Source organism: Varroa destructor, unplaced genomic scaffold (assembly GCF_002443255.2).
Source record: "Varroa destructor unplaced genomic scaffold, Vdes_3.0 BEIS01000003.1, whole genome shotgun sequence".
In the NCBI taxonomy this organism is placed as follows: domain Eukaryota; kingdom Metazoa; phylum Arthropoda; class Arachnida; order Mesostigmata; family Varroidae; genus Varroa; species Varroa destructor.
The window spans coordinates 28,194,667-28,221,908 of NW_019211456.1; the positions used below are offsets into that span (position 1 = coordinate 28,194,667).

The 27,242-nt window shown below is 40.4% G+C and overlaps 1 protein-coding gene across 4 annotated transcripts in view; it reads right to left on the reverse strand.

Annotated features, from left to right (window-relative positions):
• Positions 1–27,242, reverse strand: part of LOC111247094 (somatostatin receptor type 2-like) — a 240,402-nt gene that overhangs the window by 71,729 nt on the left and 141,431 nt on the right. Inside the window, exon 1 of one of the 4 annotated variants that reach the window (XM_086982968.1) lies at positions 16,503–16,573. The exons of the other annotated variants lie outside the window; for them this stretch is intronic. Within the exon in view, the coding sequence (XP_086839094.1) occupies positions 16,503–16,541 (39 nt within the window). The 5' untranslated portion in view covers positions 16,542–16,573. Of the gene's footprint in view, positions 1–16,502; positions 16,574–27,242 lie in introns of those variants that run through there. 4 annotated transcript variants of the gene reach the window in all.

Sequence of the window (27,242 nt, forward strand, 5' to 3'; positions counted from 1 at the left end):
AGGCCCAAGTGTTTCTAGCAGTTAATATGTTTAGTTTTATTCTAGGTTTTCGTTATATGACAATTCGTACTGTAAGTGAAATAAGGTCATCCGGTTGGCATTACCATACATGTAAACTACTCGTCACTAATGAGCACCTGTAGTAAATATTTTTTATGTGTATTCAATTTCTGCAACTGGAGATATCTATTTTTGTACTGTGTTTCATCTGTTAATTACTTCTCTATCCTGTACCCGTCGGGATCATTATCAGCAACCTAAATTCGGGAGCAAAAGCTTGTTAAGCGCTTATTCGAAAGCCTACCGCCAACTTGTCTTTCCATTGTTCCGGCCACTGACCGGCCGTTGCGATCTGTTTGCGTCGTTTAGTCGGGCCTTAGAACTAATGCTAGGACTAACTTCTACTATCATGGCGTTACATGACAAAGTTTTTTGGCTGGCTAGTTACCAGGCTTTTTCCTTATTCGATCACAATACGTTCAATCTCCGTCAAACATACGTCAAACATGACTCGAAGATGCGCGATTTATCGACGCCAACCTGCTGCGCTCTGTACAATATTTGACTTTGTGGGCCCGGCCAAGCAGGCTTAGATAGTCTGGCAAGCTTCTATTGAATGGATGGTTATGGAGTATTCGAAAAACTTAACACACGTATTGTACGTGCGCTGTATAAATTAAATATGATCGTGGAAAGCTGTGAACTAGTAGCAACTCAATATAAAGACTCTCAACTCTACAATGAACTTTGGAGATGATGAGAACAAGTTAAATGTGAGTAGACATAAGCATGACTTTTGGGACTTCTTTAAGTGTTATGTATTATATAAAACAGATTTGCATCATTGCATATTCATAGCGCTTGCTCGACCCTCAAACGGATTTGGGGAGTCACATATCTATAGAGAGTACGAGGGCACAGTATTGTAAAAGGTGCTCCATCCCATGTATCCGAGCCCCGTTCCATTGTATATTCGCAGAAAGATTTTGTTGTGCGTTTAACTATACCAGCAACGTCAGTTTTCGAACCTGTTTGCAAGTGTACAATGAAACGGGGGCTGGAATACATGGGATGAAGCACGCTTTACAAACCTCATATTTTCTATGAATATGTTCCAACCCGGGAACAAATCCGTTTGAGGGTGGAGTAAACGCCATAGATATGTAATGATGCGAATCCACTTTATATACTATATAACATTTAAAGAAGTTGGAGTCGTTGTCCTCTGGGGATGGACAATGGTTCGTCCCGGGGGCATCGTCCCCGAAGTGGACTTGTTCCGGATAGCCATTGCTTATGTTTGACTTTTGCGTTCATCGTGGTCGAACCGTGAGTGCAGATCTAATCGAATACGCGTTCGAGATTGCTTCATGCAACGACGATCCGCATAGCTAGAGTGTGTGGCTGAATGTGCATACCTATTTCATTCATGTCTCGGATTCTCTTATCTAACAATACGTCCCCACCCTTCCCTTCAAGTATCTCCACTGGGAAGATTAGACTCGTCCACTTGAGCCAATACATAGACACATACATGTTCCAACGTTATTTGCTTTGCACCAAGGTGCTCTGCACGAGCTGCTATAAATCGAGCATAAATAAACGTATTTAAATCAATTGTTCAATCAAGCAAGAGTTTTTTTCCTGTTGCACAGGTGTGATGTTGTTCTATGTATTAGCGTGGTCTTTACATAAACTAACTTATTCTATTTGTTCAATGTAACGCTGGCCTTGAGTGAAAGGATTGGCGCGAGATGGTTCGCGGCATAGTAGTAATATCACTATATTCATGTTTACAATGCTTCTCGTTCGCTGTTTGTGAGCTTGATTGGGGCCAGATGCTCATAGCTATTATACTGTAGTTGCTCTATCTACTCATTACTACGTAGCTATTGTGGCAGGTAATGTTAAACTTCTCGACAATGCCGTCATCTAGGCTAGAGCCAGAGAATCCTAAGGCACTGCATTTTTACGTGACTGCTTCTCTCTAACGATAAAAGCCGAAGCGTCCTGTGCCGGCCAGCAACTCGGCCGCTAGTCGCCAAACGCACGAAGAGCGCTATTGCCTACGAAGCCTGAAGTCTGTCTAATGAAGGAGAAAATCTTAATTTGATCTTTTGGTTCCTATTGTCAATATCCATTATTCATTATTTATAATGTTCTGCTGAAGTATGATGGAATGTATAGACCAGTCTCTTATTGATAGCAGTATGTTGTACCAAAAGGAAAAGGGCCTTCGTTTCATGACGAATGGCAACGAAAATGCACAATGAGGACTTTGCATGCCAACGCGATCAGTCAAGTCAACTTGACGTTGAAACGTTAAATCGATAATCTTGCTGGTGCGTGTATTATGTCGCTTACGTGTGGTTGCCGTGCAGAAGATTTGTGGTCTATAGTTACGTAATAATATCATACGATATGACGTATCCATCATAGCTCTCTAGGAACCAGATGTTTCAACCTTTTGTCTTTTAGAACGACTGCCTTACGTGAAACCACTAAATCTAAAAGCACTAGAACGTACTTTCCAAAGCGACTTTTAGCCTCAATGTATAAGAAGGAAACTACCTATTCACCATTTTACAAAAAGAGCCCTGAACCTAATTGCGTTCGTATCCGGAAATGACGACTATTGTTGCGACATATTGTGGCTTGGTCCAAGAAAGTATGTTAGTGATTCCATCATTTGCCTCCGCTGTATCTTAAATTATTAGCTGAGAGACGTCGCGTGGAGGCGCCTTGTGGTTAAGCTAAAGTTAAACTGCCCACTTAATTATTTATGGCCAGTGTAGTTCGTGTAAGTTAAGCATTAAATTCTATCTTGCTGCTGATTTAGCTAGTCTATTACTATAACTGCCAGCTCAGCTGAAAAGCCTGGGTTCTCCAACATGGCGTCAACAGTTTAACAAGTTTTTCCAGCGGCCACTCTGAAGATTGCCTGGTCACAAGGGTTGCCGCTGTGTGCGTTATCAGCAAATCCACATCGGTCTTCTCAGCAAATAGGCGTGTCGATGTCTGATAAAGAAGCAGCGTAAAAGTTCCTGGATAGCTAGTCTTCTACTGTACAGACAACTTGGAGTAGTTTTTTGATATTATTTTGCAATTTAAATTTCCCTCAACAAGCTGATAAGAAGGCAAGACGGCCATTGCGACATCTCGTTGATAAAGCACCTTTCAACACTTCTATCAGTGTCTATTCAAATTAGGTATTGATGCAGCTGTTGTCAACCACGTTGTGGCTTGCCTCCAAGACTTGGCTGCTCGAGCAATGGCCGTCTGATCCGCGTCATCTTGGGTTGCACCCTTGGGATAAACCGCCGCTATTATCAGTTCGAAGCTAAACCGGACAAGACTCCTTCGTAAACTCTGACTTTCGGCTTATCCAAGTACAACTGCTTCGTTATACAGAATTGTCGTCCTTGGAAAGTGTCGTACCCTTTGAGAACCTGAAAATGTTGATGACATTATATTTGATGCATGAGTACAATATTCCTACATTATTATACTTAAAACTATTATTGTCAATGGATTGTAACTGAAGCTATTATAGACTTATAATACAACCTACTAACTCACACCGTTACAGAAGACAATAACATATTTTCTAGCGGACGGATAATTATAGTAAATTTCAACAATCGTTGCTCTTCGCAAGCGGACCAACAGGCAGATTCTGTCCCATGGCACTGAAGCGTAAAATTCACTTAACGAAGACATTCTAATGAAGGCGTTGTCTCTTCACAGACGGCATTGTTAGGTGCACACGCATCCAAAGGGAAGGGAGGTTCTTTTCGTTAGATATCATCTTCAAGAAAAAAGATCAGCACCTGACTGTTCCCTACCACGACCACCTTCTCACGCCAGGCTCAACGGGAGCTCTACTCCTACCGTATATACGTTAGTTATATAGTTATTTAGATATATGAACTGGTGTCCATATGTCTGGGGTAGCTTCAATTTCTCTTTCGTAAGTAATAAACGTCTTACCTAGATAAAAAAAAAAACTGCCATTATGCAAAATAGAATGCTCTATACAGCTTGAGTCGCCTAATGTTAGAGCAAACCTAACGCTTGCGAAAGCACAGTGACGAAAAAAAGTATGTATACGGTAAATTATTGTTGTTGCTGTGACCGTGTCCTAATATCGATAATGTTGTGATCATACGAATATGTACTAACAAGCACAAACACATTGGCATGAGAACAATAACATCCTACACCTGACGCCTAACAATGACGGCCTACACCAGAGAAGGCTATATCCTCCCTGTTTCTATCGTCTGCAGTCTTGTCCCTTCTGTTCTCCTTTTTACTTTTGCTCTTCGTCGTTGTCTTTTTTATTGTTGCATTTTGTCCTGACTTCGTTTACATCTGTCTTCCTGCTATCAGCTTTTCGTCTTTGCTCGGCCGTCCTAGTTTAGCTTTGCTAAGGACCACTTCCAGTAATAGTCATGCACCACGGCCAACCCATTTCTTTTACTAGACTCTCTAACACTCTTGCGCGACTGGGAGCCAGTAGTTTTACGTTGACTTTTCACCCTGCAACCTTAGAAAGAGACCTCTGCCCGAACGGAACCTCGTCCAAATTCTCGAGAACAGTCTGACTCCCCCAGCGAGCATTTCTCATGTCCAATTGCGCTCCGTTCAGAACATTTTCTCGTGTTGTTTCGCTCACATTGAAACGTTCGTCGCTTCTACGGTCGTCTTAACTTTTCTGCTTCTTTTTACTATTCTCCCCGGCAATCACTCCCGTCGCCATCGCCTAGATCTCGTCAGTGGGACGCCTTTGCCATTTTTTCAGGCAGCATGAACGAAGGGTGGCAGAATTGGTCGCTCGCTTGTCTGAATAGTGGTGTATTTGAACCATTTTTTTTAAAAAAAGCAACAAGAGATTCGAGGGGAGGCGAATGATGAGCCGGCAGAAAAAACTACTGTGCCTATACATGTCTTTTGCCATAACTACACCTGTTTCTCTATTGAGATATTTACTTGTGCGTGTTGTGTTGTATAAAAGGTTTACTAATGCTAAATACATTTGTCGGAATAGAACAAACATATGCCGCGTGGTATCTAACTGGAAGCTGTACAAAAACAGCGAAAGAAAGAATTGATACTGTATTTAGTTTTTGAGGATCGGTGGTAATGATTAGGCTGGGTTGGGGTAACGTAGTGACTAAATGTTAAAATTGACCAGCTGTGCGATTAGTACAAATCCCTGTTATAATAATTCGTTCGCGTTCAAAATTTAACACCTATAGAACCCTGTTTTGAGACTCGCAAAATGATTTTTCGCCAAATCTCGCTGAGCCTTCGTGCAAGAAGGTCAGAGCTGGCTCGACCTGACTTGTCGAAGGGGATTAAAACTAAGCAGAAGCACTCTCTTCCTTGACAGTTTTGCGCTACGTTGAAAGTACTTGCAATAAAATAAAGGTCGAGTCTTTTAGCTAGATGTTTACAGTAGACCGAAAAGCACTAAGCTCAATTGGATGCCGAATTACATCAGAATGTATGTTTTTTTTTGCCTTGTGTGCTCCAGATACTTGTGGTATATCTACTTGTAGTACGAGTGCGGCATTTGACCAGAGTTGTGACAATAATCGTCAATAATACCTGTAGATGTAGCGAACCTCTGTTCTGTAGGAGCGTAAGCAAATTGAGTACTGAATATGAGATCACCTACCTCACTAGCAGTAATACACGGGGAAAATCATTAGAAACGTAGACATAAGTGCTAAGTAACGGAATAACGAAATCGATATAGACTATAGTTAGGATACTTATTTGAGCTGAGACATTAGACAATATAATGCTGAAATAATCATTGTGTCTGAATCGGAAGACATGCATGCATACGTTATGTTATACTACTTACTGAAAATGTACAAGCCACGAAAACTGATCTATCCAACTTGAGTGAAACTCGTCATAAGATCAGCATTTAATCCACACCTACTACAACAGTAGTATAACAGAGTTTATAATATGTTAACCAAGATTATGCTACATCGTCCGTAATTGGCTAAAACGTAATCGATCGTACCAAGAGATGCCTTCATCATTATCTTAATACTCTTAGTAGAAAGGATAATCCTATAACCTTATGCCCCGAAAAACTCATCCTATACTTCGGAGACACCGGAGTTGTTGCTCAAAACATTCACTTATGCTTTTTTCTGCACGCCGGCTCGTCTGATAGTTTAAAGTTTGCCCATTAGTCGTGCCCCGTTTTCCAGTTGTGGCATCGTTGTGGCAGCAGTAGAGAGATATTCTAACAAAATAAATCCTTTCATCCTTGATAAGGAATTGTTGACTTTGTGAAGAGGCTGTTCTCTGTCAAAGTTGCAACACGAAATAACCGATAACGAAACAGAAACACATTTTCTCCCATAGAATAATTGCTATACATATGTTTTTAAAGTTCCTTGGATATGGGCACATGTTCTTACAGGAAATACTGGCAAGTTTCAATATGTAACATGTTGAAATATAATTTCGAAAATGTACCCATAGGTACATACGGATTTTTATTCGCTGTTTTCGGTCACCAACGTAACCATACGGTGTTCAAGAGGGCGTGCACGATCCCATGACTTACAGTGACAAACATTAATTAATAGTAGGCATTTTTAAAAGTCTGGAAAAAGAAAGGTTAGTAACCGGTTGTATTTCAGTGAATAGGGTCCGCACACATTGGTGGAACACTGATAATGTCCCTTTTCACCTCAAAAGAAGATAGGTTAAACACCAAAGCGATAGCTAGCTTGCCTGACAAAAATAAAAATCAATAAAGACATCACCCTAAACCTTTAAAACCTTTACATATCTGAAAATCCTTCGAGTGAACTCTGTGCGCAGTTAGGTTTAAATTACTTATCATTTCGATTTAAGTCTTCATTTTTCCGGAATATACCTCATGCGTTTCTTGCTAATCTAAGAAATAAATGTCGCCAGAAATTGGCCACGATGCCTCTATTAGCATACTGATTCCGGTTAACGCAGTATATAGCAGTATGCATTGAAAAGGGTACATTAATGGAGCTCTAGTATGACGCGTTCCTTCGGGTAACTGCTCTGGTAACCCACGTATTTATGGACTGCGCTTGTGGGTGGAGCGCTTGTAGGCCGCGCATTTATAGTCTGCTCCAACGTAGTCGGCTTTCGATCTGGCCTTGTGTATTAGTCTTGGGTATGTTTTTTCTCGTCATAAGTTCTTCTAAATCGCAACTCCTAACTGTTTCCTTTATTGTTACATCAAGAGGATCGATCTGCTGCGTGTACGAATGCCTGCTCGGTGCACAAGCTCTTGTACTGCAAGGAGAACAAGAAGTATGCTGTCACATTTGCACAATGGTTCCAGAATTGGCTATTTTTTTATGTTTATGGCATCATTTATGGCCTCATATATCATCATATAGTATGGCATGTAACATCAAACTAGCAAACTAGTAGTAGAAGCAATGATGAACCGACAGAGGCTTGCTTGTTTAGTTGCTTACTAGAAAAGCATACATTGAAGTTTGGATTGAAGTAAATTTTCCGTCGTTGTCCTTAATTAACTTTTACGTTCGAACCAATTTGCAAAGGTCATGTTGTGTCGAAGTGCTCTCCTTTTGGAAACGCTACGCCATGCAAATGATTATAAACTAACGAGATACGCGAACAGTAATTATCGCATTACACGGCGCTTTGGGCCTCCGCATGGCGTGGCGACAGCTTATCAACCAAGCAGGAAACACTTTTTCAATAGATATCTTTAAGTGTCGAAGGTCTAGCGGGTCTAGAAGGCCAACGAACAATCTCGATTTTTTTTGTTTCCGACATTTGTTGCATTTTTTCGGTTTCTCGTGTGTGCTTGATCGGTTTTTGCATCTTCAATCCGTGTGAAACAGCAATGATGAGATTGAAAACTCAATTGGAGGTATAACCAAAATCGCCAAGACAAACGAAGATGTGGAGGATACAGCAACGACGGCCCACGCTTTTCGGCTGCCTTCATACTCTGACTCATGCAGCGTTCCTCAGCTAGACATACAAATTGGTAGTATTAACGCGTGAAAACACGACGCTGGATGTTAACTACCTGGAGGAGCCTACTAAGAAGCTCCTGACTTCTAGTTCGCCTCCAGATCTCGCTCTGCAATCCAGCTTTTGTGCTATATTCCTTTTGGGCGCAAACTGCTTCGTCTTGAACTGTCATTTTATTTCTATTTACCCCCCGTCCTTTCCCCCTTCTTTATATATTTGTCTTTCCCTTAGGCTCTTTCTCTTTCTTTTTTCTGTTCTATACATCCGTCGACGAAGTGGGCGCCCAATTAGACTGCTTTTCCAAAAACCAGGAGAATCGGTTTACGCCCACCAAATGGGATCTACGTTGAACGAAAGGGGCAATTCACGGGTGCTTATTCCAGATAAGGTCCGGTACAAGACACTGTTGGATGAGGCTAATCATTGACTCTGGGAACTGCAAGAAAAGGTTCCTCCATCTGTCTGTTCGAATTTCTATCGCAGTTTCTTCCATCGTTGTTGCTAGATCCACCGCCGCTCAGAATTCGTGGCGGTATCTAAATGGTATCGAGAAGTAGTAGCAAAAAAATTAAGGTGGAAGCTGAGACAGTGGCTATCTTTTTCTTGTAGACGGCTGGGTTTTTCCTTTCAATATTCCCGTTTTAGCAGAATGAGAAACAGCAGCTGTAGCTGCAGCTAGCAGACACGGAGAAAAGAAGAAGTAAATGGAAGAAGGAAGTGCAGCATTCTATCGCGCTGGAAAAATACAGAAAGGGTGTTGTGTTTAGATAGTGGCCGGTAAAACACTGTTTTAAACTGTACACGTGGCAAACGATACGTGCAGAGGTCACGATGCAACAGAAGGAAAGGTAATTGTTGAGATGACGGTATTGCTCAATGATTCTGCTAGTAGACTGCTTCTTGGTGCCGATGTTCGCGCATTATTGACACTTAAAGTGTTTTAGCTAGTTATAGGGTATTGACCCCTTAAACAAGCTTTCTGGCTGAGCTGGCTTTCTACTATCCGAGAGAGGTAGTTTGAAAGCAAACACTGATGCCATAAAATGAAATGCTTCAAGAATCACCTAACTTTAACTAAATATTAGTGATAAAGTTATCTGAAATGCTCTCATCTGGTAGAGCTGTAAACTTTGGGGGCTTAGATATAACGAAAATTGCGTAATATGTAAGCAATCTCGCCTTCGGCATGAGTGCTAGCAGGCCGGGGAGTGTTGCTAACCTCTACGCGAGAGCCGGTCGGACTTTTTTATAGCCTAACACATCCAAACGACAATGCTAGAACGAGCTCTTCACATTGCGTTCATTTATTTTTTGTTTCTGGCTACGCATACATTTGCCTATGTTTACCGGTACATGCCAGTGTGTCCTGGGAGTGTCATTCATCATGTGCTCTAGAAAGGTGTAGGCTTAGCCATGTAGTTTAGACAAGACGTCCTTCGTCCACTGCAGTAGGACCCCATGAAGTCCTTCGGTCTACCCGAGTGCTCACCTCCTATTACATCTACAACTATGTGTAGAACGGTCTCTATTCACGATGCGCTCGTTGCAGGATGCTTCCACGTGCTGCGACGGAAAGGCGAATAAGAAGAAAAATAAGAAAGTACGAATGTTTGGCAAAGATTTACAGAGGTAGGGCGAGAGCCGTATAAGGGATAGAACCGAGAGGAAATGGCTAGCAAACTACCAAACAGAGAGCCTGAGATAGTCTGACGCCCATATGGCCAACATCACTCGCGACAGTAATACTAGGTGTGCGCTTGTGCCGCTTTGTACGACTGTATATCGCATGTCTTATATGAAAAATATATAGCCAGATCGCTATGCGGTCATGCCATGTCGGGATTAGGGCTGTAGAAGAAAATAAACAAAAGTTGGACCGTAGCACAGGTTCTCGTTGTTGAGCACAGCATACATAGAACCCCTGTTACAAACAAACGGTAGGGGGAATATGTGTTATATCTTGTGTATTTTTTCTTGTTTTTACAAGAGAGGTAGCCGAAATTTCCCACAAACGATATTATTTAATTTTATTCATAGTTGCTATTTGCTAGAACGCAGGATTACATATATTGCCTGACACATCTATCGGTATCCACGTCGCTTCAGGTACATGAATACACAAACTACTCCTAGTCAGGCGCAGAACTATAGGGAAAGTTCGAAATCAGCTAGCCGCTATACATAAGAACACGCCAGGAAAGGTATCCATATGTTACCCATATCAATTCATTTAACTTGATGTATTGATATTTTAAGTTAAAGATAAGCATTAAATCTCTATTTCATCAAGATACGATGCACTGGTCACAATAACACTACAAATTGTGACGATGCTCTCGAGTCACCTTTCCACTTTAAAGGATGTATATCCTGTGATAAACATCAGATGAGCCTTCATACGTCATACCTGCCCAAGAAAGCTTCAAAGGCTTTCAAAAAAACGAATAGGTCTTTTTGCAGTTCCACAGTATAGTTGAACAGTGTTCTTTGTTCCGTCATCGTCTAGTTTTCGCTCATGGTTACAAAGTCATTAAAAGCATGTAAACACTGAATAGCTAAAGCGGAAAGGCACGCGAGCTTATATAGTTACCAGGACAAATCAGAGCATTATGTTGTAATGCTAGCCAGCCGAAGTTGCTGTAGCTGCTTCTTCTTCTAATACAACGGACTTATACCCTTTGCTTGTTGCGTTTAGTATTTTCTGGTAATTTTTGTATGCTAGCCTGATTCATTATGTCGTTTGCTCGGTTCTACCGCAAGGGGCTCGTTAAACCAGCCTGCGCGAAAAACTTTAAGAAAGTCGAATGGGAAATGTAACTTTTCCCCTGGTCTCCTTGCCTCCCATCGCTTAACGTTCTGCTAGGGTTGCATGTGCGGACAGCCCCGTACTCTAGACGCGAGATGACGAACAATATTTTTCCTCACACTTCGTTGTACCTCATTTGTGTTTCGCTGCGAAACGACAACTGCCTTAATAGTCTCATGGCAAGCAGAGCGAGTCTAGTTGTGACGCATTCTCTGGGGAGTTTACTATCACCGTATTCATCTAACAATTCACTGTTCGGCTGCGTAAGTACCTAGAGAACCGGGCTGATTGCGAGACACGCATAGGTCCTTGTAGCTCACATGGTAACGTTCTATGTGCCATCTTCGCTCATCAACAGAAGGGAAACAAAAGCCACCTATTTGAGACGATGTGCGTTCATGCGGGATATGCACTTCTACGAGGAACTTCTACGAAGTTTCTGCCACGAGTAACCGTTCGGGTCAGAGCTGACGTGTTTTACGTACGTGCAGTGCCGGATTATATGTCTACAAGTGATCGGTTTGCAATTTGCAATCGAGATTGCCCAAGCATGAAGTGTTTCTTTTCTATTTATTTTATACAAATATATCTTCTTTGAAAGAAAATCTTGTAATGGAAACAATTTTTCTGTGAGAGCACGACCATTTACATCGGATAGTGCTCAATTCTCTGGTGGCGCACATTTCGACTACTTCAAATACGGAACAAAAAAGCTTGAATGAATCCAGACAGACAGAAAGACCGTCGCCCTTAAAGCAAGGAGCATAAGCATTGCAATACCTGCCTTCATTTGCTAAGCCCTTTTATATAGACTAGATAACACAAACTGCATTTGTTTAGATAATAAATTGCAATTAGATTTATCTCGAACGATACACAAGTACTGCATAATTTGTGCTATTAAAGGTTCAATTAAGTAGTGAGACTTATAGTCAGGCTCAAAATCCGTAGCCATAGATTCACGATTGTACACTTCGACTGTTAGGCACCGTGATGAACATTACCGATCGAATGTACTTTTCTTTGACATGTTCAATTGTCTGCTTGTGCCCTGATGCGCGCAGCTCCTCCTGTCTGGTCTTACCCCCCCACCCCCATTCACCTATTAGTACGTGTAGCTTCTTTAATGCATCGTTAAAGGAGAGCACGTATCCGGATATAAAACTCATATTCCGTCCGCGAAAAGTTTGGTCTTGCGTTGAATGTTGGCAGTCTTTCGGTTGGCGATGATCCGGCGCCCCCTTTTGCACTAATGGCCGAATGCAACGCTTGGATCCGGTTGGTTGATTGATTATGAGTGTGTGCAGCCGCATCTCGGCGTCCGCACAAGCGAATGGCTATGGAAATGAAAGCAGGTGACAGATAACGTCATGCTCAAGCGTGTACCGGTCTGCCCTACCTCCGCGGACTGACATCAACAACGATATCAAAAATACCTTGTTACCTCGGCAGACTGGCGACTCAAGACAGACCGGTCAGAAAGGAAACAAATGATCAGCGATGTGTTTGCCCCTTTATGTACGTATATTATACATGTATTATATATATATATGTATAGCTTTCTATTCAGACAGCCAGATCTACGCCACTTGCAGGGTACGAATTTATCAAGTCGGCTTCCGGCGATCAAGCAACGAACGAAAATAAGAACAGTGGGCTATTTGGAAAATGTGGCCCAACGCCAAAATTATACTTTATCACATAGTTTTCTTTAACAGGGCATCGTATTCATTATTACTTCTCTTAACTATTCTTTTTAAATTTATATTATAATTTTATTTATTGTTATTATTCCATTCGCATTATTATGACTGAGAAATTTCGTTAATATTCTACTATTTGCCACAGAGCAATTTTTACGCTAATCATACGTCGCCCGCGTAAAATGCTACTGCGATTGATAAATACGCACCTGTATTCCCTTCAGATGTAACGCTTAGTTAATCGGAGGGTTCTGATTAATTTTCGTTCGTTGTATCACTGCATCAAATGTTATCTATACGCTTATTTCATTGATTTTTGTGCGATGGGATATGGTCGATGAGCAGATGACCATTATGTGTCAACTAGTATGACAGAAGGGCTGCGCTGTCTAAGAAATTTAAGACTGTGACAGTATGTTGCAGGTAAGCCACAGATGTCCCGATATGAGGGGACTCGTGCGTGGTGCATCGTATCCGAAGTGCCACACTGCTTTCCAATGCATACATATAGACGCAGAGTGGACTCTGAATGTCATACGCCTGCGTAAAATCGAATACTTACATAAACATGTGTCCAGTTAGTAAGTCAACATACGTTTGGTTAATAACGTGACGGAACTTGTTCACTTCCTTACGATTCGGATTCTAGGAGCTATTAAGAAACTTGTTCTCGTAGGGGCTGTTACAAACACGCCTATTCTTCCCCACTTGCTGCATAACCACAAGAAGAATATGCTCGAGTGTTTACGGCTGAAGCCAACGACGAGGCTCTAATAATAATCGTTAACGTGCGCAGGCCCCGAGCTAATCGAATAGACTGCCCGTAACTTACTCGAAAGAGCCCCCAATAAACTTTCTTAAATTCAACAACTCGGAAAGTAAACAGCCATTAATAAACATGAATGACTAACACACACTTTACAATAAGGACTTTTGTAGTAAGTAAGTTTTGTTGTAACCGCTGAATTTAGTCACTGACTTAGTAGGCCTTTTTCAGGGCGCTTTCCGTATGCTGGTAACATTCAACAGCATCAATAGCGTTGGTCGATCGGTGCAATTCTAATAGGATTTCTACTGCATATGCGGCCTTAGAGCTGGGACCGGTCTAACCTGACCAGCAAGCTCATGTAAATTCTCGTTGCCCATCAACTGGATAGGAACACAGTGTACCGCGTGGGCCGAAATCGATACCATGTCACTAAGATAACTTTCGTAGCTCATTAGGGCAACAGCATAATTTCAACGACAAGCTAGCTAGATCGACAATTAATCTCATGAGAGCAATACAGAGATATCACCGTACCAGTTTGTAACTGAAAAGCATATAATGTCGTGTCAATTTAGCTGCCCTTTAAATATAGAGTGGTTCGTTGTGAAAATATGCCATCTTTGCTCATACAACTACGTAATGTGGCAATAGCTATCATTTTGTAGAATTTATCTAGCATACCTATCTAGGTTGGCGTTACTGTGAATCTACTAGAAAGCTTCGACCTTTGACTATATTACTTTTCTCCTTCTTATTATTATTATTAATAATATTATAGGTGCATTGTGGTAGTGCAAACCCCGTAATAACAGAAATAATCTATCTTGAACACACAGAGAGGAGTTGGCGTTTTCTTTTCCAGTTTTCAGGAGCTCATAATCGTGCAGGATATTTTGTCGACCGTTACGGCATAAGCGAATACGGATTTAGCTTCATAGAAAGTTCCAAGCAGGAAACGTCTACTTCAACCCTAGCGGCATCTCTTAGTTCCTCAAAGTATCAAGTGCTAGGAAAATCAACAGAACTTTTAGAATCCCTAGAGAAAAACCGAGTTATTTCTTTCGATTTCCTTAGAAACGTCTCTTTTCCTCCTCCTCTAGATCGACGCAACGCTTATAAATAGATATTTAGAAATATTTGATAAGAAGCACTCTTCTCTCACAAACTCGTGTGAAGATCTTCGCTTAAAGTCGTTGCTTACATTACACATTGTAAGCATCGCAATTCATTTTAGTAATAGACAACCTATCAGTATGTTTTATTCCTTGATTCTAACAAACGAAAAATAATGCGACATTCAAGGGTCTCAAGCCATACGAGTGGTGCAAGGAGAAGGGCTTGACGTTTCACTGGGTACCAACAAGAAGCATTGTTTTGTTTCGATTGGCATTCTTTCGTGTCGTTCAAACTATTAATTAATTAATAATTATAACCACAACATTGCAAAATAAATAAATAAAATATTGCACCTACAAACAAACTGTTCGGATAGTACTCTTTTCTCCTGCAGTCTTAGTAATTCTCTTTTAAGTACAATAAAATATCTAATACAATTGATTTTTTTCTGTTTAATTGTATCGGTGTTTTCCTAGACCCTCAAAATTTCCTTAAATCACCGAGAATTATTTACTAGCACGAACTTCGTGATATGTTTAACTATAGACAGACATTGTTACCGAATGAAACTACATCGTGTATTTCTATACGTAGTGAAATGTGTTTATACTGTAACACCAAAAAATTCTCAGCTTTGCTTATGTTTGCGTTATAGCGCCTCGCTATACAGTGAAAAAATCATTAACAACATGTTCTTCCGCTAAATCAAGCTATTCCAGGTCAACGAAGAATGATGCTACATAAACAAGGCTATTGCATTGCTCGGAGTAAATATCTGTTTCTTGGCATTAATTAAAATGAAACACTGTGTGACGAGAAGGGGAAAGGTACTAGCATTGTAGTATTTCTATAACCTAGCAGACTTGGTAACTGAAGTGCTACGTTCGTTTTTACTAGGAAATGTGTTTGTATTTTGAGGCTATCGCGTCGAATTTCGTTTCCATATTTTCCATATCGAACCAGGTCATATCAAGGCGGATATTCGGTGAAAAGCTAGGCAGCTAGGAAAACTAGGACTAAGGAGTCAGTTAACAAGTAATACGTTCCTGGATGGAGAGAACCACATTCACTCATTTCTGGTGTAGGCGGATAATGAGCCAAGTGGTTCAGACGAGGCTTTTATTAGGATGCTTTCCACCCAGGCATCAACCTGTTTTCCACTTAATCTTAAGTAAAACTTGAAGTTCCCTTTTGAGCAGCTTTTGACATACAGTTTAGCCAGTACCAATTGTAATATTTAACAATTGCGCTCACAGAGCAGGTTTTTTTTCATGAAAGAAGACTCATATTCATATCTATACTAACAAATATTGAAAAAATGTTTGGTGATTCAAGTTAAATAAGACTTTGCTCAGTTTTTTATTAATACAGGGAAAGGTAGGGCTATATGGACCAGTGCTTCATTTCTGGATTTTTTATTTAATTAAGAATTTTCTAGATGTATACGATTCATAAATTTACTGCGAGTAGCATTACCGGACTTTTCTTTGACCGGTCCGGTTTTCAAGAACTGAGCTATGTGCTGAGTTGGCTGTCTTTTCTCACTTCATCGAACTCTTATATAAAAAAAAAAACAAAATAACCAGCTGGTCTTTTAGCACAGATCTGTTTCTGTTTTTTCAAAGGCAAACTGAAAGTTCTGTTGCATAAAATTCGTCACATTGGATACTACGACATCACTCTACTAAGGGTTCTACAAATTAGGATGAGATAGGGTTATACGCGCTACTGCACTTTGAGCATTCGTGATTCTAGCTTCATAGAGAGAAGAAAAGAACGAAGTGGCCTTAGAGTACAGCGCAGCTTACTAAGACTACGTATATATGTGTATATATATTTGTTAAGTTAAGGCATCGTACTTGGAAGTTGTTGCTATCAGAATATGTGGTTGTTTTTTAAAGGTAGTTACAATCACATTATTGGTGTGACGTATCGTATAAACGAGACAATGTCACATTGTGAACCACCATGAACATTAACGGGAATTTTACTTTTTTTTTTTTTAAATGTAATTATTCGTACCAGGGTGGTACTGACAATAACACAGAACGGTGCGTATATGATCATTATTCTTTCTTACCTTTCGGATAAAACGCAATCTATAGAGTGTTTGGGCCATTCATATACCGGCTTCATACTGTGTAGTAGGACCTGAACTGGACCTACAACAGACAGGTCGTACTCTTTCATGTGCCTAAGCTGGCAGTAAATGGTTATGCAGCACTGTCCTTTCCAGCCATAATGAGAGCTCTCTCTAGAAAAAAAAAAAAGAACATCTTTTCTTTAGTTTCCCTCTTTGTTGAAGAACTGATTTATTGGCACGACATCGTTAATGGCCCAATGAACAGCCTATATAATAATACACGAGCTAACGGTACAGATGTTTTCAACTGCCGTTTAATTGAAAATGAATGCACTGCAGTAAGGCAATCTAGGATAAATAATAGAAAGAGTCTTTGACGGATATACTGCTATAATTTTTCTCTTTCGTTGATTAGTGTAATAGCGTAAGAAAAGTTTGGCCTACATAACCCCGCCTCTTTTTTGTGCGCGATAAGGCATACGCGCTTAATACCTTCCAATAAACTCTACTTAACATGAACGAACAAGCAATCCTTAGAAGTGTGAAGCCCATTAAAAATAAGCCCTAGTTTGGTCATACATCTTTGAGAAGACTACGCAGTTCCGACAACGTTATTGTAAATAATATTCAGCTCGTTACATGTCATTTACGATAAACACGTTATTTTGTAAAACACATCTGAACAGTTCATGTAACATAAGAAGCTGTTTATAACGGAAAATAGGCTTCTCAGTTGATCGGAAGTAAGCGGAAGCCTTAAAAAAAAATGGCTTCTTCCGTTTTAGCGCATATAAATTCTTCTTCGAATTTTTCGAAGACTACATAATGTTGAGCGGCGGCACAGATCCTAAATAACTAAAAATAACCCTGGGTAACTAAAAGCGGATGGCCCTCGGTAACTTTACATAAGTTGGTTCTGCGATAATACTGACGAAACCGTTTTTGTACCGTTGGCAGAAGGTACCCTTTATTCTTTAAACCGTGCGATTGTCGCTATATCCTTGCCAGGGTGCACAATTATCCGGCGAGACTTTCAACTGAAATGATACCAGACTATACTTGGATACATGTAAAGTTAATATGATGCATAGAGCACAAAAAAACTTCTCTTGTAATTCTCATACGGTAACGTTCACGTTTGCTTAGTTATTAGCCAAGCTATCTTGTCCGATAGCGTCAAATCCAGAATTCGATCCCGAAAGTCTGCTGATTGCTTCGAATGGCTGTACGCTACACCTGTAATACGTAAGCTGACTGCCTAAGCCCTGAAATACCGATACGTCAAATTTAACTTAGAACAACAGCGCAGACAGACATGAGGCAGACTAAATATATTAATTTAACTAAAAAGATGATTTGGTATGCTAATATCCCATCTCGATTGTCTGATTGTAATTATATGGGTATGTTCGTTGTCCAAGTACGAGATTAGGTATCTAAAGGATGAGATTATTCTCAAACATCAATCATCCCTATTAAGGATTTGGCAGAGTCACCTTCTACTTCACACATAGCAGGATGGTGCTGAAAAAGAGATTGGTTTATTAATAGTTACCATTTTATTAGGCTATAAAGAACGTTCTCGCGTTCGCTTTACTGAATTGAAAGCATTACATTTATCACCCCTGTAACAGTAAGGTATCACGCTATTTATGTTTCGTCATTGTTTATGACTTTCCCCATTTTTCCATCAAGTGACATACAGACGGCACTCCTCATCAATAACTGTGCAAGAGCCGGTCATGAAGCTTGATATCGTGATTCCTTGTTGAACCTAGAGAATACATAAACATAAGCTCCAAATTTTTGTGTACACCCAAGCGACTTGATGTCGTTAATGAGGGTCGTATAGCCGCAGTCCATCTTTTCGGCCAATTCCCAAGCTGTTGTCGGCCATCTTCCCTTAGAAATTCTATCCAATGCTCAGCGTAAAACTCGGATGGTCGGCCAGAGCGGGACATTCTCTAAGTCCCGGATACCGTTTTCGAACTTAACAAGCCACTCTTGAGCAGTCTTGTTAGCGATAGTGCCGTCACTGTACAGAAGGCAATTGTTTCATGCTATTTTGACCTGGAACAAATGTATAGCACAGAAGGTGTCGAAAAGGCACTTTTTTCCACCTGGGATGTTTACCTTTAAAGAGTCTTTTGAAGTTAGAATAAAAAGAACGCTTCTAAACGGCATATCAAACAGTAAACAACAGGTGAGGAAACGTGCGGAAAAGAAGCTTTTCTAAGTAGGAATTTTCCTCCCAACCTAGTGAAATCTTTAACTTAACAGTTAAACTTAAGACTTTAACGAGTACTGAGAGATAAATAAAAGAGTAATGTTCGCAGGAAAACTTGATTGTATGCCTTTTTTTAATGATGTGAACATTGAACACAAAGTCTTTTTTGAGTAATGTATAATGTGTATATTGAACTACGACTTATAGATGTTGCGATTTATACGTGCCCTTCAACATGAAGTTTTTATAAGTTTATCGTCAAAAAGAGTCGAACGCCATACGTTATCAACACAGATTACTTCCGTAACTTTTTTTGTTAGTTCTAATTTTGCCAATTAATACGTTATGCGGAAATCTATCATTAATTATATCCATGAGAAGTTAACTAATTGATATTGCCAGGATTGAAGAGTACGAAGTAAAATTAAAGTATTATCTGTTCAGTGAAAGAGGTCGTACTACTCGAGCCTTGCACACATGACTTTATAGTTACACATTAGGAAAACATTTATTGACATTTTTCTATTAATTTCGCTAATCCGATTATCTTATTTCTGCGCATAATAAGCATGATAACTAGAACAACAACCGAAAATAGGAATCAGCGATACCCATTCCCGGAAAACCCCGATCATTTTATATGCCAATACGTGGCAGGAACGTATTCTATCCAATCAGCGATTTGGAGCATGGACATGTCTTATAAACCGGCAGAATACTGTGAGAGCTCATTTTATTGGAAATGTCGCTTGTCATCGACTCAATCCGGTTTGATCAATCGATTTTCTGTTTTCATGAGATAGATCGTCATTATTGTCATTCGAGGTCTATGGCTGCTCCATCAGCCATCACGAACTCGTCAGGCGCTTCGGTAATAGTGTCAGTCGGAATCGGGCGTCTTACCATCAAGTAGAATCGCGGGACGTAACATGTTAAAGCGGGAAACATGTTTCTACACGTGTGTGCAGACAGGGTCATCAGTGCCTGTCCGCTTTGGCATCTAACCGAAGGGAAGGACCTCTCGCACTGAGTATGAGCTAACCTACAAGCAGCTTGACTCGCCTAACTTATTCTCCGACTCTTTGGTTACGTCTGTTATGTGTTCTAGGCGTCTCTCACTGACCGGAGAATGTTAAATGCCCCAAGACCATATTATAGTCTTGGATGTTTCTGCCAGGAAAAAGGGCAGAAAAAAAACAGGAACTTTGCAACAGCTGGCCATCTAGTCAGTGAAGCCGAGGCTCCATCTAAATACCCCCTTTTTCGACTTTTTCGCGTCGATAAAGCTTCCGCTTTAGGGGGAAATTCGCTGACTCGGAAAACCCCATGAGAACCCCGGCGATTAGACAACGATGAGAGAGAATAAAAAAATCAGCGAACTTACAGATAGAGCAGGTTTCTGTAAAGGGAACGTGGACTTTATTGCCAAATCGGGCCAGCAAAACAGTGGTTAGCTTTTTATGGTGGATACAACGAGTAATCCCGTGACGTTCGCCGACCTTTCAGTCAGTCCTGCACAGAAATGGCAAGAGAATACGAATGAGGCTTAGGAAGTTTGTGGCCGGGGTGTGACTACGCATACAGCGCGGCCGCTCTGTTGAAGCTGTCGTAACACTTCCACTACCAGCAGCATAAGCATATCCCTGTGAAAACCGCACTACCCTTGTACGATTTAGTCATTCACTAGAAGTGTGCTTTACCATTGTTGTTTGTCGAAATTAAGTTTTAATAGCACAGTTACATGTGCTCGTTTCTTTCCGTCTACATTGTGAAGCTAGCAAAGACATTTAGAGACATGTCGATACTGGGACTAATTTTCAACTGTTCACGAAAATTGTTTCATAATGTAACTTAGCGCAGGTGCGATGGCTTGAATCGTTCATCTCCGTAAGTTCATTGCTCGCTCTATGTTTTAGCTTATTCTTGTACTTCGAAATCAAGCTCATTCTGCATATGTTGGATGTAATTATATAATACGATACCCTAGCACGCACTCACATGTTCCATGTGTATGATACATTCCTTAATAGTCTTTGATAGTTTATAAGCGTTACGCTGCATAGGTTATTTTTTACAAGGTCACATTTGATTGAGTTAAATAAGGTCAATAATGTTTTACCACGATGCCTTTATCTATATTTTTTCGTAAAAATACTTGCTTTTATCTACAAACATATACCTATTTGAATTTGTTCTATATAGCATTAGCAATTACTTATAGAACGACACTTACAAGCCAGTACCATTTAAATGTAATAATTATGTATAATTCTAGGTATCTATTTTGAAATGTGAGTTTGTTAACGAAGTACTGTTTCTTTTTCAAAATTCATTATGATTAAGCGTGTTATTAGGGTTTGAATAACAATTTACCCTTCGTAAGTTAGCGGTCTTTTGATTCCAGCGAAAAGCAAATAGGAAACACCTCAACGCCAACTTCTTGTCACACGTCACACAAACAAAAATAGCTATCACCTTGAAAACAGCCTGACCGGATAGCCAATCCAATAGCCTCAACGAGTAAATAGGCGGAATGTCGTAGTGACTGACCATCTGGATCAGAAGTGGAAAGCGAATAGGCTCACTTTGAATAACAAAAAATTCAGTATAAGAATACGACCACCCTCAACAGGACGACGTAATAGTAATTTTGCAATGACACTCTTAACGGTGGCTAGACATTATCACTAGAAGACTAGCAGTGGAGCTAAATAAATGGGGCTCAACTGAGGATCTTTGCATTTCTCTGGCCATATTTCATGGTTTTCTATTAAAAACAGAAACATTATAGTTCTACAATTTAGGTAAAACTTATTGCACATATACCGACTTACAAGACATGTTAAAACACACATTATACACATGTTTTGATCGCACCGTGTTTCCGAAAAACTGAGATATTTTTGTAGTTCGAAGCATGATAATTTCAGCGAAATGCAGAGACCCAGTTTGCGATCTACTTAGGTATTTCACATAAGGACCCACATTGTATAATTCTCTATTTTACTAAAAATATTCTAAATATAGAATTGATGACTAACCATCTAGTTACTAGATACTGACGAGTCAAGTGCACCCTTCAAGTTTCTCTCTCATTGCTTCGAATGAAGAACCTTTCAAATTTTAAAATCGTTTTATGGCTACAGCACAACTTTTACTCTCTTCTGAAACGTTACCTTTTGAAAACCGTTTGTGCTGCGAGGTCTGCTCACGCTTCGCAGCTGTACATCAGAGTATTTCACTTACGCTGCCTTCCAGTTCACCGCGTCTTGGTTGGAAAATTTTTTTTTAAACTAACAATTATTCAAACGTACCACAGTTTTTCATTTGCATATTAATGTACTCATCATTAATACATTCATAAACAAGGACGAATGTCCTATCTGTAATGAAGACCAACAAGCCTCTAGAGTGTCATATTCGAACATGTAATGCCATCTTCAAACGATCTAATAAAACGGTGGTCCTTGACGGTGCTGATGCGCTCCTATGACAAATGATGCGGCTGGCACTGCAGATGTACCCGCCAATATCTCAATGCTCGGTGTATAGCGCGTTCAGTGTCGACGGTAGCGAACTAGTGGCATAAGAGCAGCGGTGAAAAGCCGAAAATCATGAGCCTCCTCCTTTGTAGTCCGATCGCAAAACAAGCTTTAAGGAAAACACTCCTTAAACTGAAATAATAGATGGCAAATGGCACATCGGATAACAAGTTCTGGAAAGAAGTTTTTTCAAGTCAGTCACATAGGGTATGACCATTACACTTGAGGATAAAAATATAGTCGTCCCATCAAGAGACCGCCAAGAAGACAACCATTAGATCATTGTTAGCAATAGAAGAACCCGGTGAAAATTATAGTGAAATCTAAGTCTGGGGCTAGTATCTTCTAGATAATATCGTGCTAGAAAATCACTTCAAAGCTGTTTGCCTTGACCTTGTGAGCGCCCCCGAGAGAAAGATCGAAAACCCAAAACCTCCCCTTGAAAGCGGCATTATGATGTGGCGGATTCCACCTCGGATTGTACCATTGTTACTTGCCTAGAGTTAACAGGATGAGTCACGACCAAGGCAAAAAATAGATTTCTTTAAGTTAACGGACGCTGTGAAGATCAGTCCGCGAAGCCCAGTCACAAGTGTCGTTATGCTTTTATCAGATCTTTTATAGATCAGTTTAGCTTTCCAAGGAAATTAACTCTTTGCAACTGTAATTGGCGGCCCAAAAAACTCATGCACTGGTTTTATTAACGGTGCCATTAACCATCGCATTATTCCAAATGCTATGGCTTGGACCACATACAAGCTATCTGCACCCGTAAAAGGTTGTAGTAAACTTCCTCTGCATGCGTGGCCATATCAAATGTTGCAGTGAAGCTTAATTGCATACAAACGGAGTAAACCCTCATTGCAGTGATAGCCATAGAGCTACATCTGGCTCATACACTAATAATGACCCTCTCTTATGTTTGCGGAAAATTTCTTTACGAAAATTTGGCAGATCTGGTAACACAACTATATTTCACTGTCGACAGAACTCCACCGGTAAACAACTTCCTATAAAAAACCAGTCACTGGTGTAGTGTAACCAAAAACTTTTATGGCTTGTGTCTGCTATGTACAAAAAAACGTAGGAAGAGATGCCCTTTTCGGGCGAATCATTGAAACAAGGAGCCCTAACGCTGGTTCGCATAGGAAATCGAACATCGCTATTGCTGTGATGTTCCTTCAGTTAGGGGTTCAGTGGTGGGACGTTGGTCTGCCCTTAGCTTTCATCCCCCTATAGCCTGCTTGCTTTACATATTGTACCCGTACAACTTACATTACCAGACTGTCGCCAATAATATAAATTTCTTCCTCCAGCAGGTACTGTTCCTTCTAAACCAAAAAAGGGTTTCGACAATCTGGCTGATCTTTATTAGTGTGCATGCACGGCTTCACCAGGGAGAACTGGCGTTGCTTCATCCAGGGCAATACAAAATAACCCGAGAGGCTTTCTTCAAAACAGACATATGTCAAACTCTCTACAGCGACGCTCCTCTTACTAGCATGATAAAGTTGAGCAGTCGGTCAGGTTTAACTCAGACTAACTTCGCACGAGGACAGATGTCACACACAGCTTGCGGCACCCTTTGCACCGACATAATATGGAACAGGATGACAAAAAGATGCCTTGAGATGAAGCACGCCACCATGCCGCTTAACGCCCTCTAGAGATCACTTTCGGCTGCTGTTACTGTAGAAATCTTCGTTAATAAAATGCTAGCTCAAACAGCCATTTAAAGGTTTTCTAAAGAGTTAAGCAGAAGCCCGCAATTCCGACACCTTAGGACTTGCTTAATAAAACTAATTGATTATTATATTCCGTAGGCATACGGTGATGGCCTTGTTTCGGATCCTAAGTTGGATATTATCCACGAGTCAATATTTTGGCACCTATAAAACTCGATGGGAAAATTTGATATTTGGCAAGAAAGCTAGCAATGTGTAAATACTGTGCTACAGGTGTCAATCTGATGGCCCAAACGGAATTCAACCGCGAAGCTCGACATGGTTGCAGGGCCGCGGTACTTTCCGCTAAAGCCGTCGCTGAAATGAATCAGGCCAGCGTTAGGATCATGCTCAAACTGAATTTTAAGATGCTTTCGAATTTTTGCAACAAAAACGCGGCACAGGATGCTATTTGAGCACATTTTTATGCCTATATTCGACAGTGTACCAAATACGTAGACGTGCCAAAAATTTTCTGAAGCTTACAAATGCCCTAGATTAGGCATAGCGTTCAACAAGGAAACCTTTACGGCTCGGACTTCCCTACGATTCACTATCTAACTATTAGCGACTTAATTTAGATTTCAACAATGGTCAAGCTTGTTATAATGAGGGACGTTCGTTTAAAAGAAAAGGCCTGGATCGCACGAGGAAGGTTCCACCAAATGTTAAGGGGTTCATTTTACACTCAGAGTTAGGGCTACTGGGGGCCACCTGGCGAGAAATCCTCTAAAATTGTGCTTATAAGAAAAGTAGAGCTAATAACTCTTCTGTCCTCACGACTTAAGTCTCTAGAGCAACACTTACGTTCTTCTTAGTTTTTGCCCGTTTCCTTACACTGCAATTTACGATAATTTGCCAACTCACCGGTTTTCGTATTTGAATGTTGATACCTTGGTGCTCTGTGGTAGCATCGTAAGCAGTCTCTACGTTCTGACTGAAGTCCTTCGGGCTTATTTGTTGACGCAAAAAAAAACTATTCGTTATTTCCGTTCTTCTCTTTCAGCATTTACAACTATGACCAGATGCACTATACTGAAAGGCTTCAAATATTTGACAAAAAAGTTATTTCTACTCCTGTTATATACCCTTGATGGACAAATAGATAATTCAATCTCTTTACGATCAAATGGAACAATCAAATGAAATCCTACGAGCGTAACCTTATTCGCGAAGTGTGTGACTTCTGCTGACAAAGTTATCTTCTTCTATTGCGTCTCGTCTCCATTTGCAAGAGCCGACAAAAGCGACGCTTTATCTCGGGCCTTTAGCTACTTCGAGAACCGGTACATTAAAATCGAGAAAAATCACAGTGTTCTAAGCAAGTTAATGAAGAAGGCCTTATTGATCTATAATACTAAACTCTTCACAGTTATAATAATATAAGAAGTTAGATGATTTGCTTTATATGTTCATCTATATATATATATATATAATGATCAAAAGTGCTTCTTTAGAAAGCTACGGCTTACCATAAAGGTGTAAATAAAGTGCTATTTTTATAGGCAACCCGTTCATTGTTTACAAACCAATAAAGCCTTATGTCACTGCTGTATGCTGCTGAATTAAATATAATTTAGCTCAGTCGTGTGTGAATTATGGTTAATTACGTGGTAAAAAACCTCATCACAGGAACGACCTATATAGCAAAAATGGGTGGTAGGCTACCGCTCTGATGGCGCAGTGAAGCAAAATTCACCAAGACATTAAAAGAACAACTGCATACAATATAGTATATACGAATGCAATTTTATTCTGCAATAAAATTTATTTAATTCTACTGTTCAAAGATTATCGTAAGCCATTCGTGGCAGCAAAATTCAACGCGGAACTGTTTAGTCTTAGACTAAATCGTCAACTTTAAGGTAAGTACTGCTATTCCCCGATTAAACTGCGACTAAAAACGACAGGAGAATCTAAACATTAACTTATTGTGAAATTCAAAAAGTATAGAAAAATGTCTGCGCTCTGGATACTACGTTTGTTATTTCGTTCGTTTGCAATGAGAGATCTTGTGGATCTGCATTTAATCACTATGTTATACATCCTATAGATGTAAGATGTTCAGCGAGGCAACAGAGTTGACATTCAGGAAGCTGGATTAGGCGCTTCCAAAGATCATATCTAACAAGGGCAACAACAGCTTCCAAATTATGTTTACATTAAATCGGTAGCTTTCACGGCTCCGCAGACCCATCGATCGATAAACAATGCAGCAAAGTGTACCCTTCCCCAGCATTTAAGTATGCACATGTTTCTCGTCAAAGCTTAAATAAACAAGCCAACTTTCTCCTGTAGATTGTCCTACAACTAACACAAGGACCTTTCCTAAGTACTGACAATTACTATACTAAATTCCGACTAATTTTTAATATTTACACAAGAAACAGTGAATTAATGAAAACATCTGAGAATTCGTCAAGGACAGTTCGGCTAACGATTTAGTACACAGGATTAGGCTTGCGAGACGGGTAACTAACAATAAAACGTTAAGGCGAACCTTGGCTCTTAATTCTAACCTCGAAAGGTTTCTGTGCTTTTGTCCATTGAGCGAACGTTTCTCAAGCAAAATGCTTTCTCGTCTCAGCTCCAACATCCGAATTCATGACTCTTGGCGCTGGAGAACGTTGGCTCGTCCGGCTTCTGGCATTGCTAGTTCTGACGCTTAATATACTGGTCTAAGGCCATGACGACTCCATAGCGGCTTGGATAGGAGCAATTTCGAAAAAAGCCAACGAACCAAAGGAACCTGTTGGGGTTAGAAAGTTAGGAAGGGTGGGGATCAAAAACAGCCAAGAGAAAGTTATTAAGGAAGAAGGAATAGTGGACTGTTGCGAGCGATGACCTGACTTGAATGGTTCTGATCTTTCGATGAGACGCCGTCCAGAACGAAAAGGAACGAAGTCGAAAGAGGTCGAACGAAGTACTAGAAGACCGGATGCAAAGAAGCTTGGCTCTATCACGATGAGCAATAGCTCTGCTTTTAGGCGCAGAAAAACTACGATACTCGGTACAAAAAGGAAACTGTTCAGGTCATTCACCAGAAAAACCTCATCAATCTGTGTATGTTACAATGGGAGCGATGTATCTAGTGGGCAAATGTTATGTTCGCTTTTTTGTCTTTTGTTCTGCAGACGTGCATCTTTCTGGAAAAGCTATAGAAATCAATGCTGCCAACCTACGACACACGTGCCTATATATACGAGCACGCAGATTTGTTCGTAAGTGTAGACCATTTTTAGAG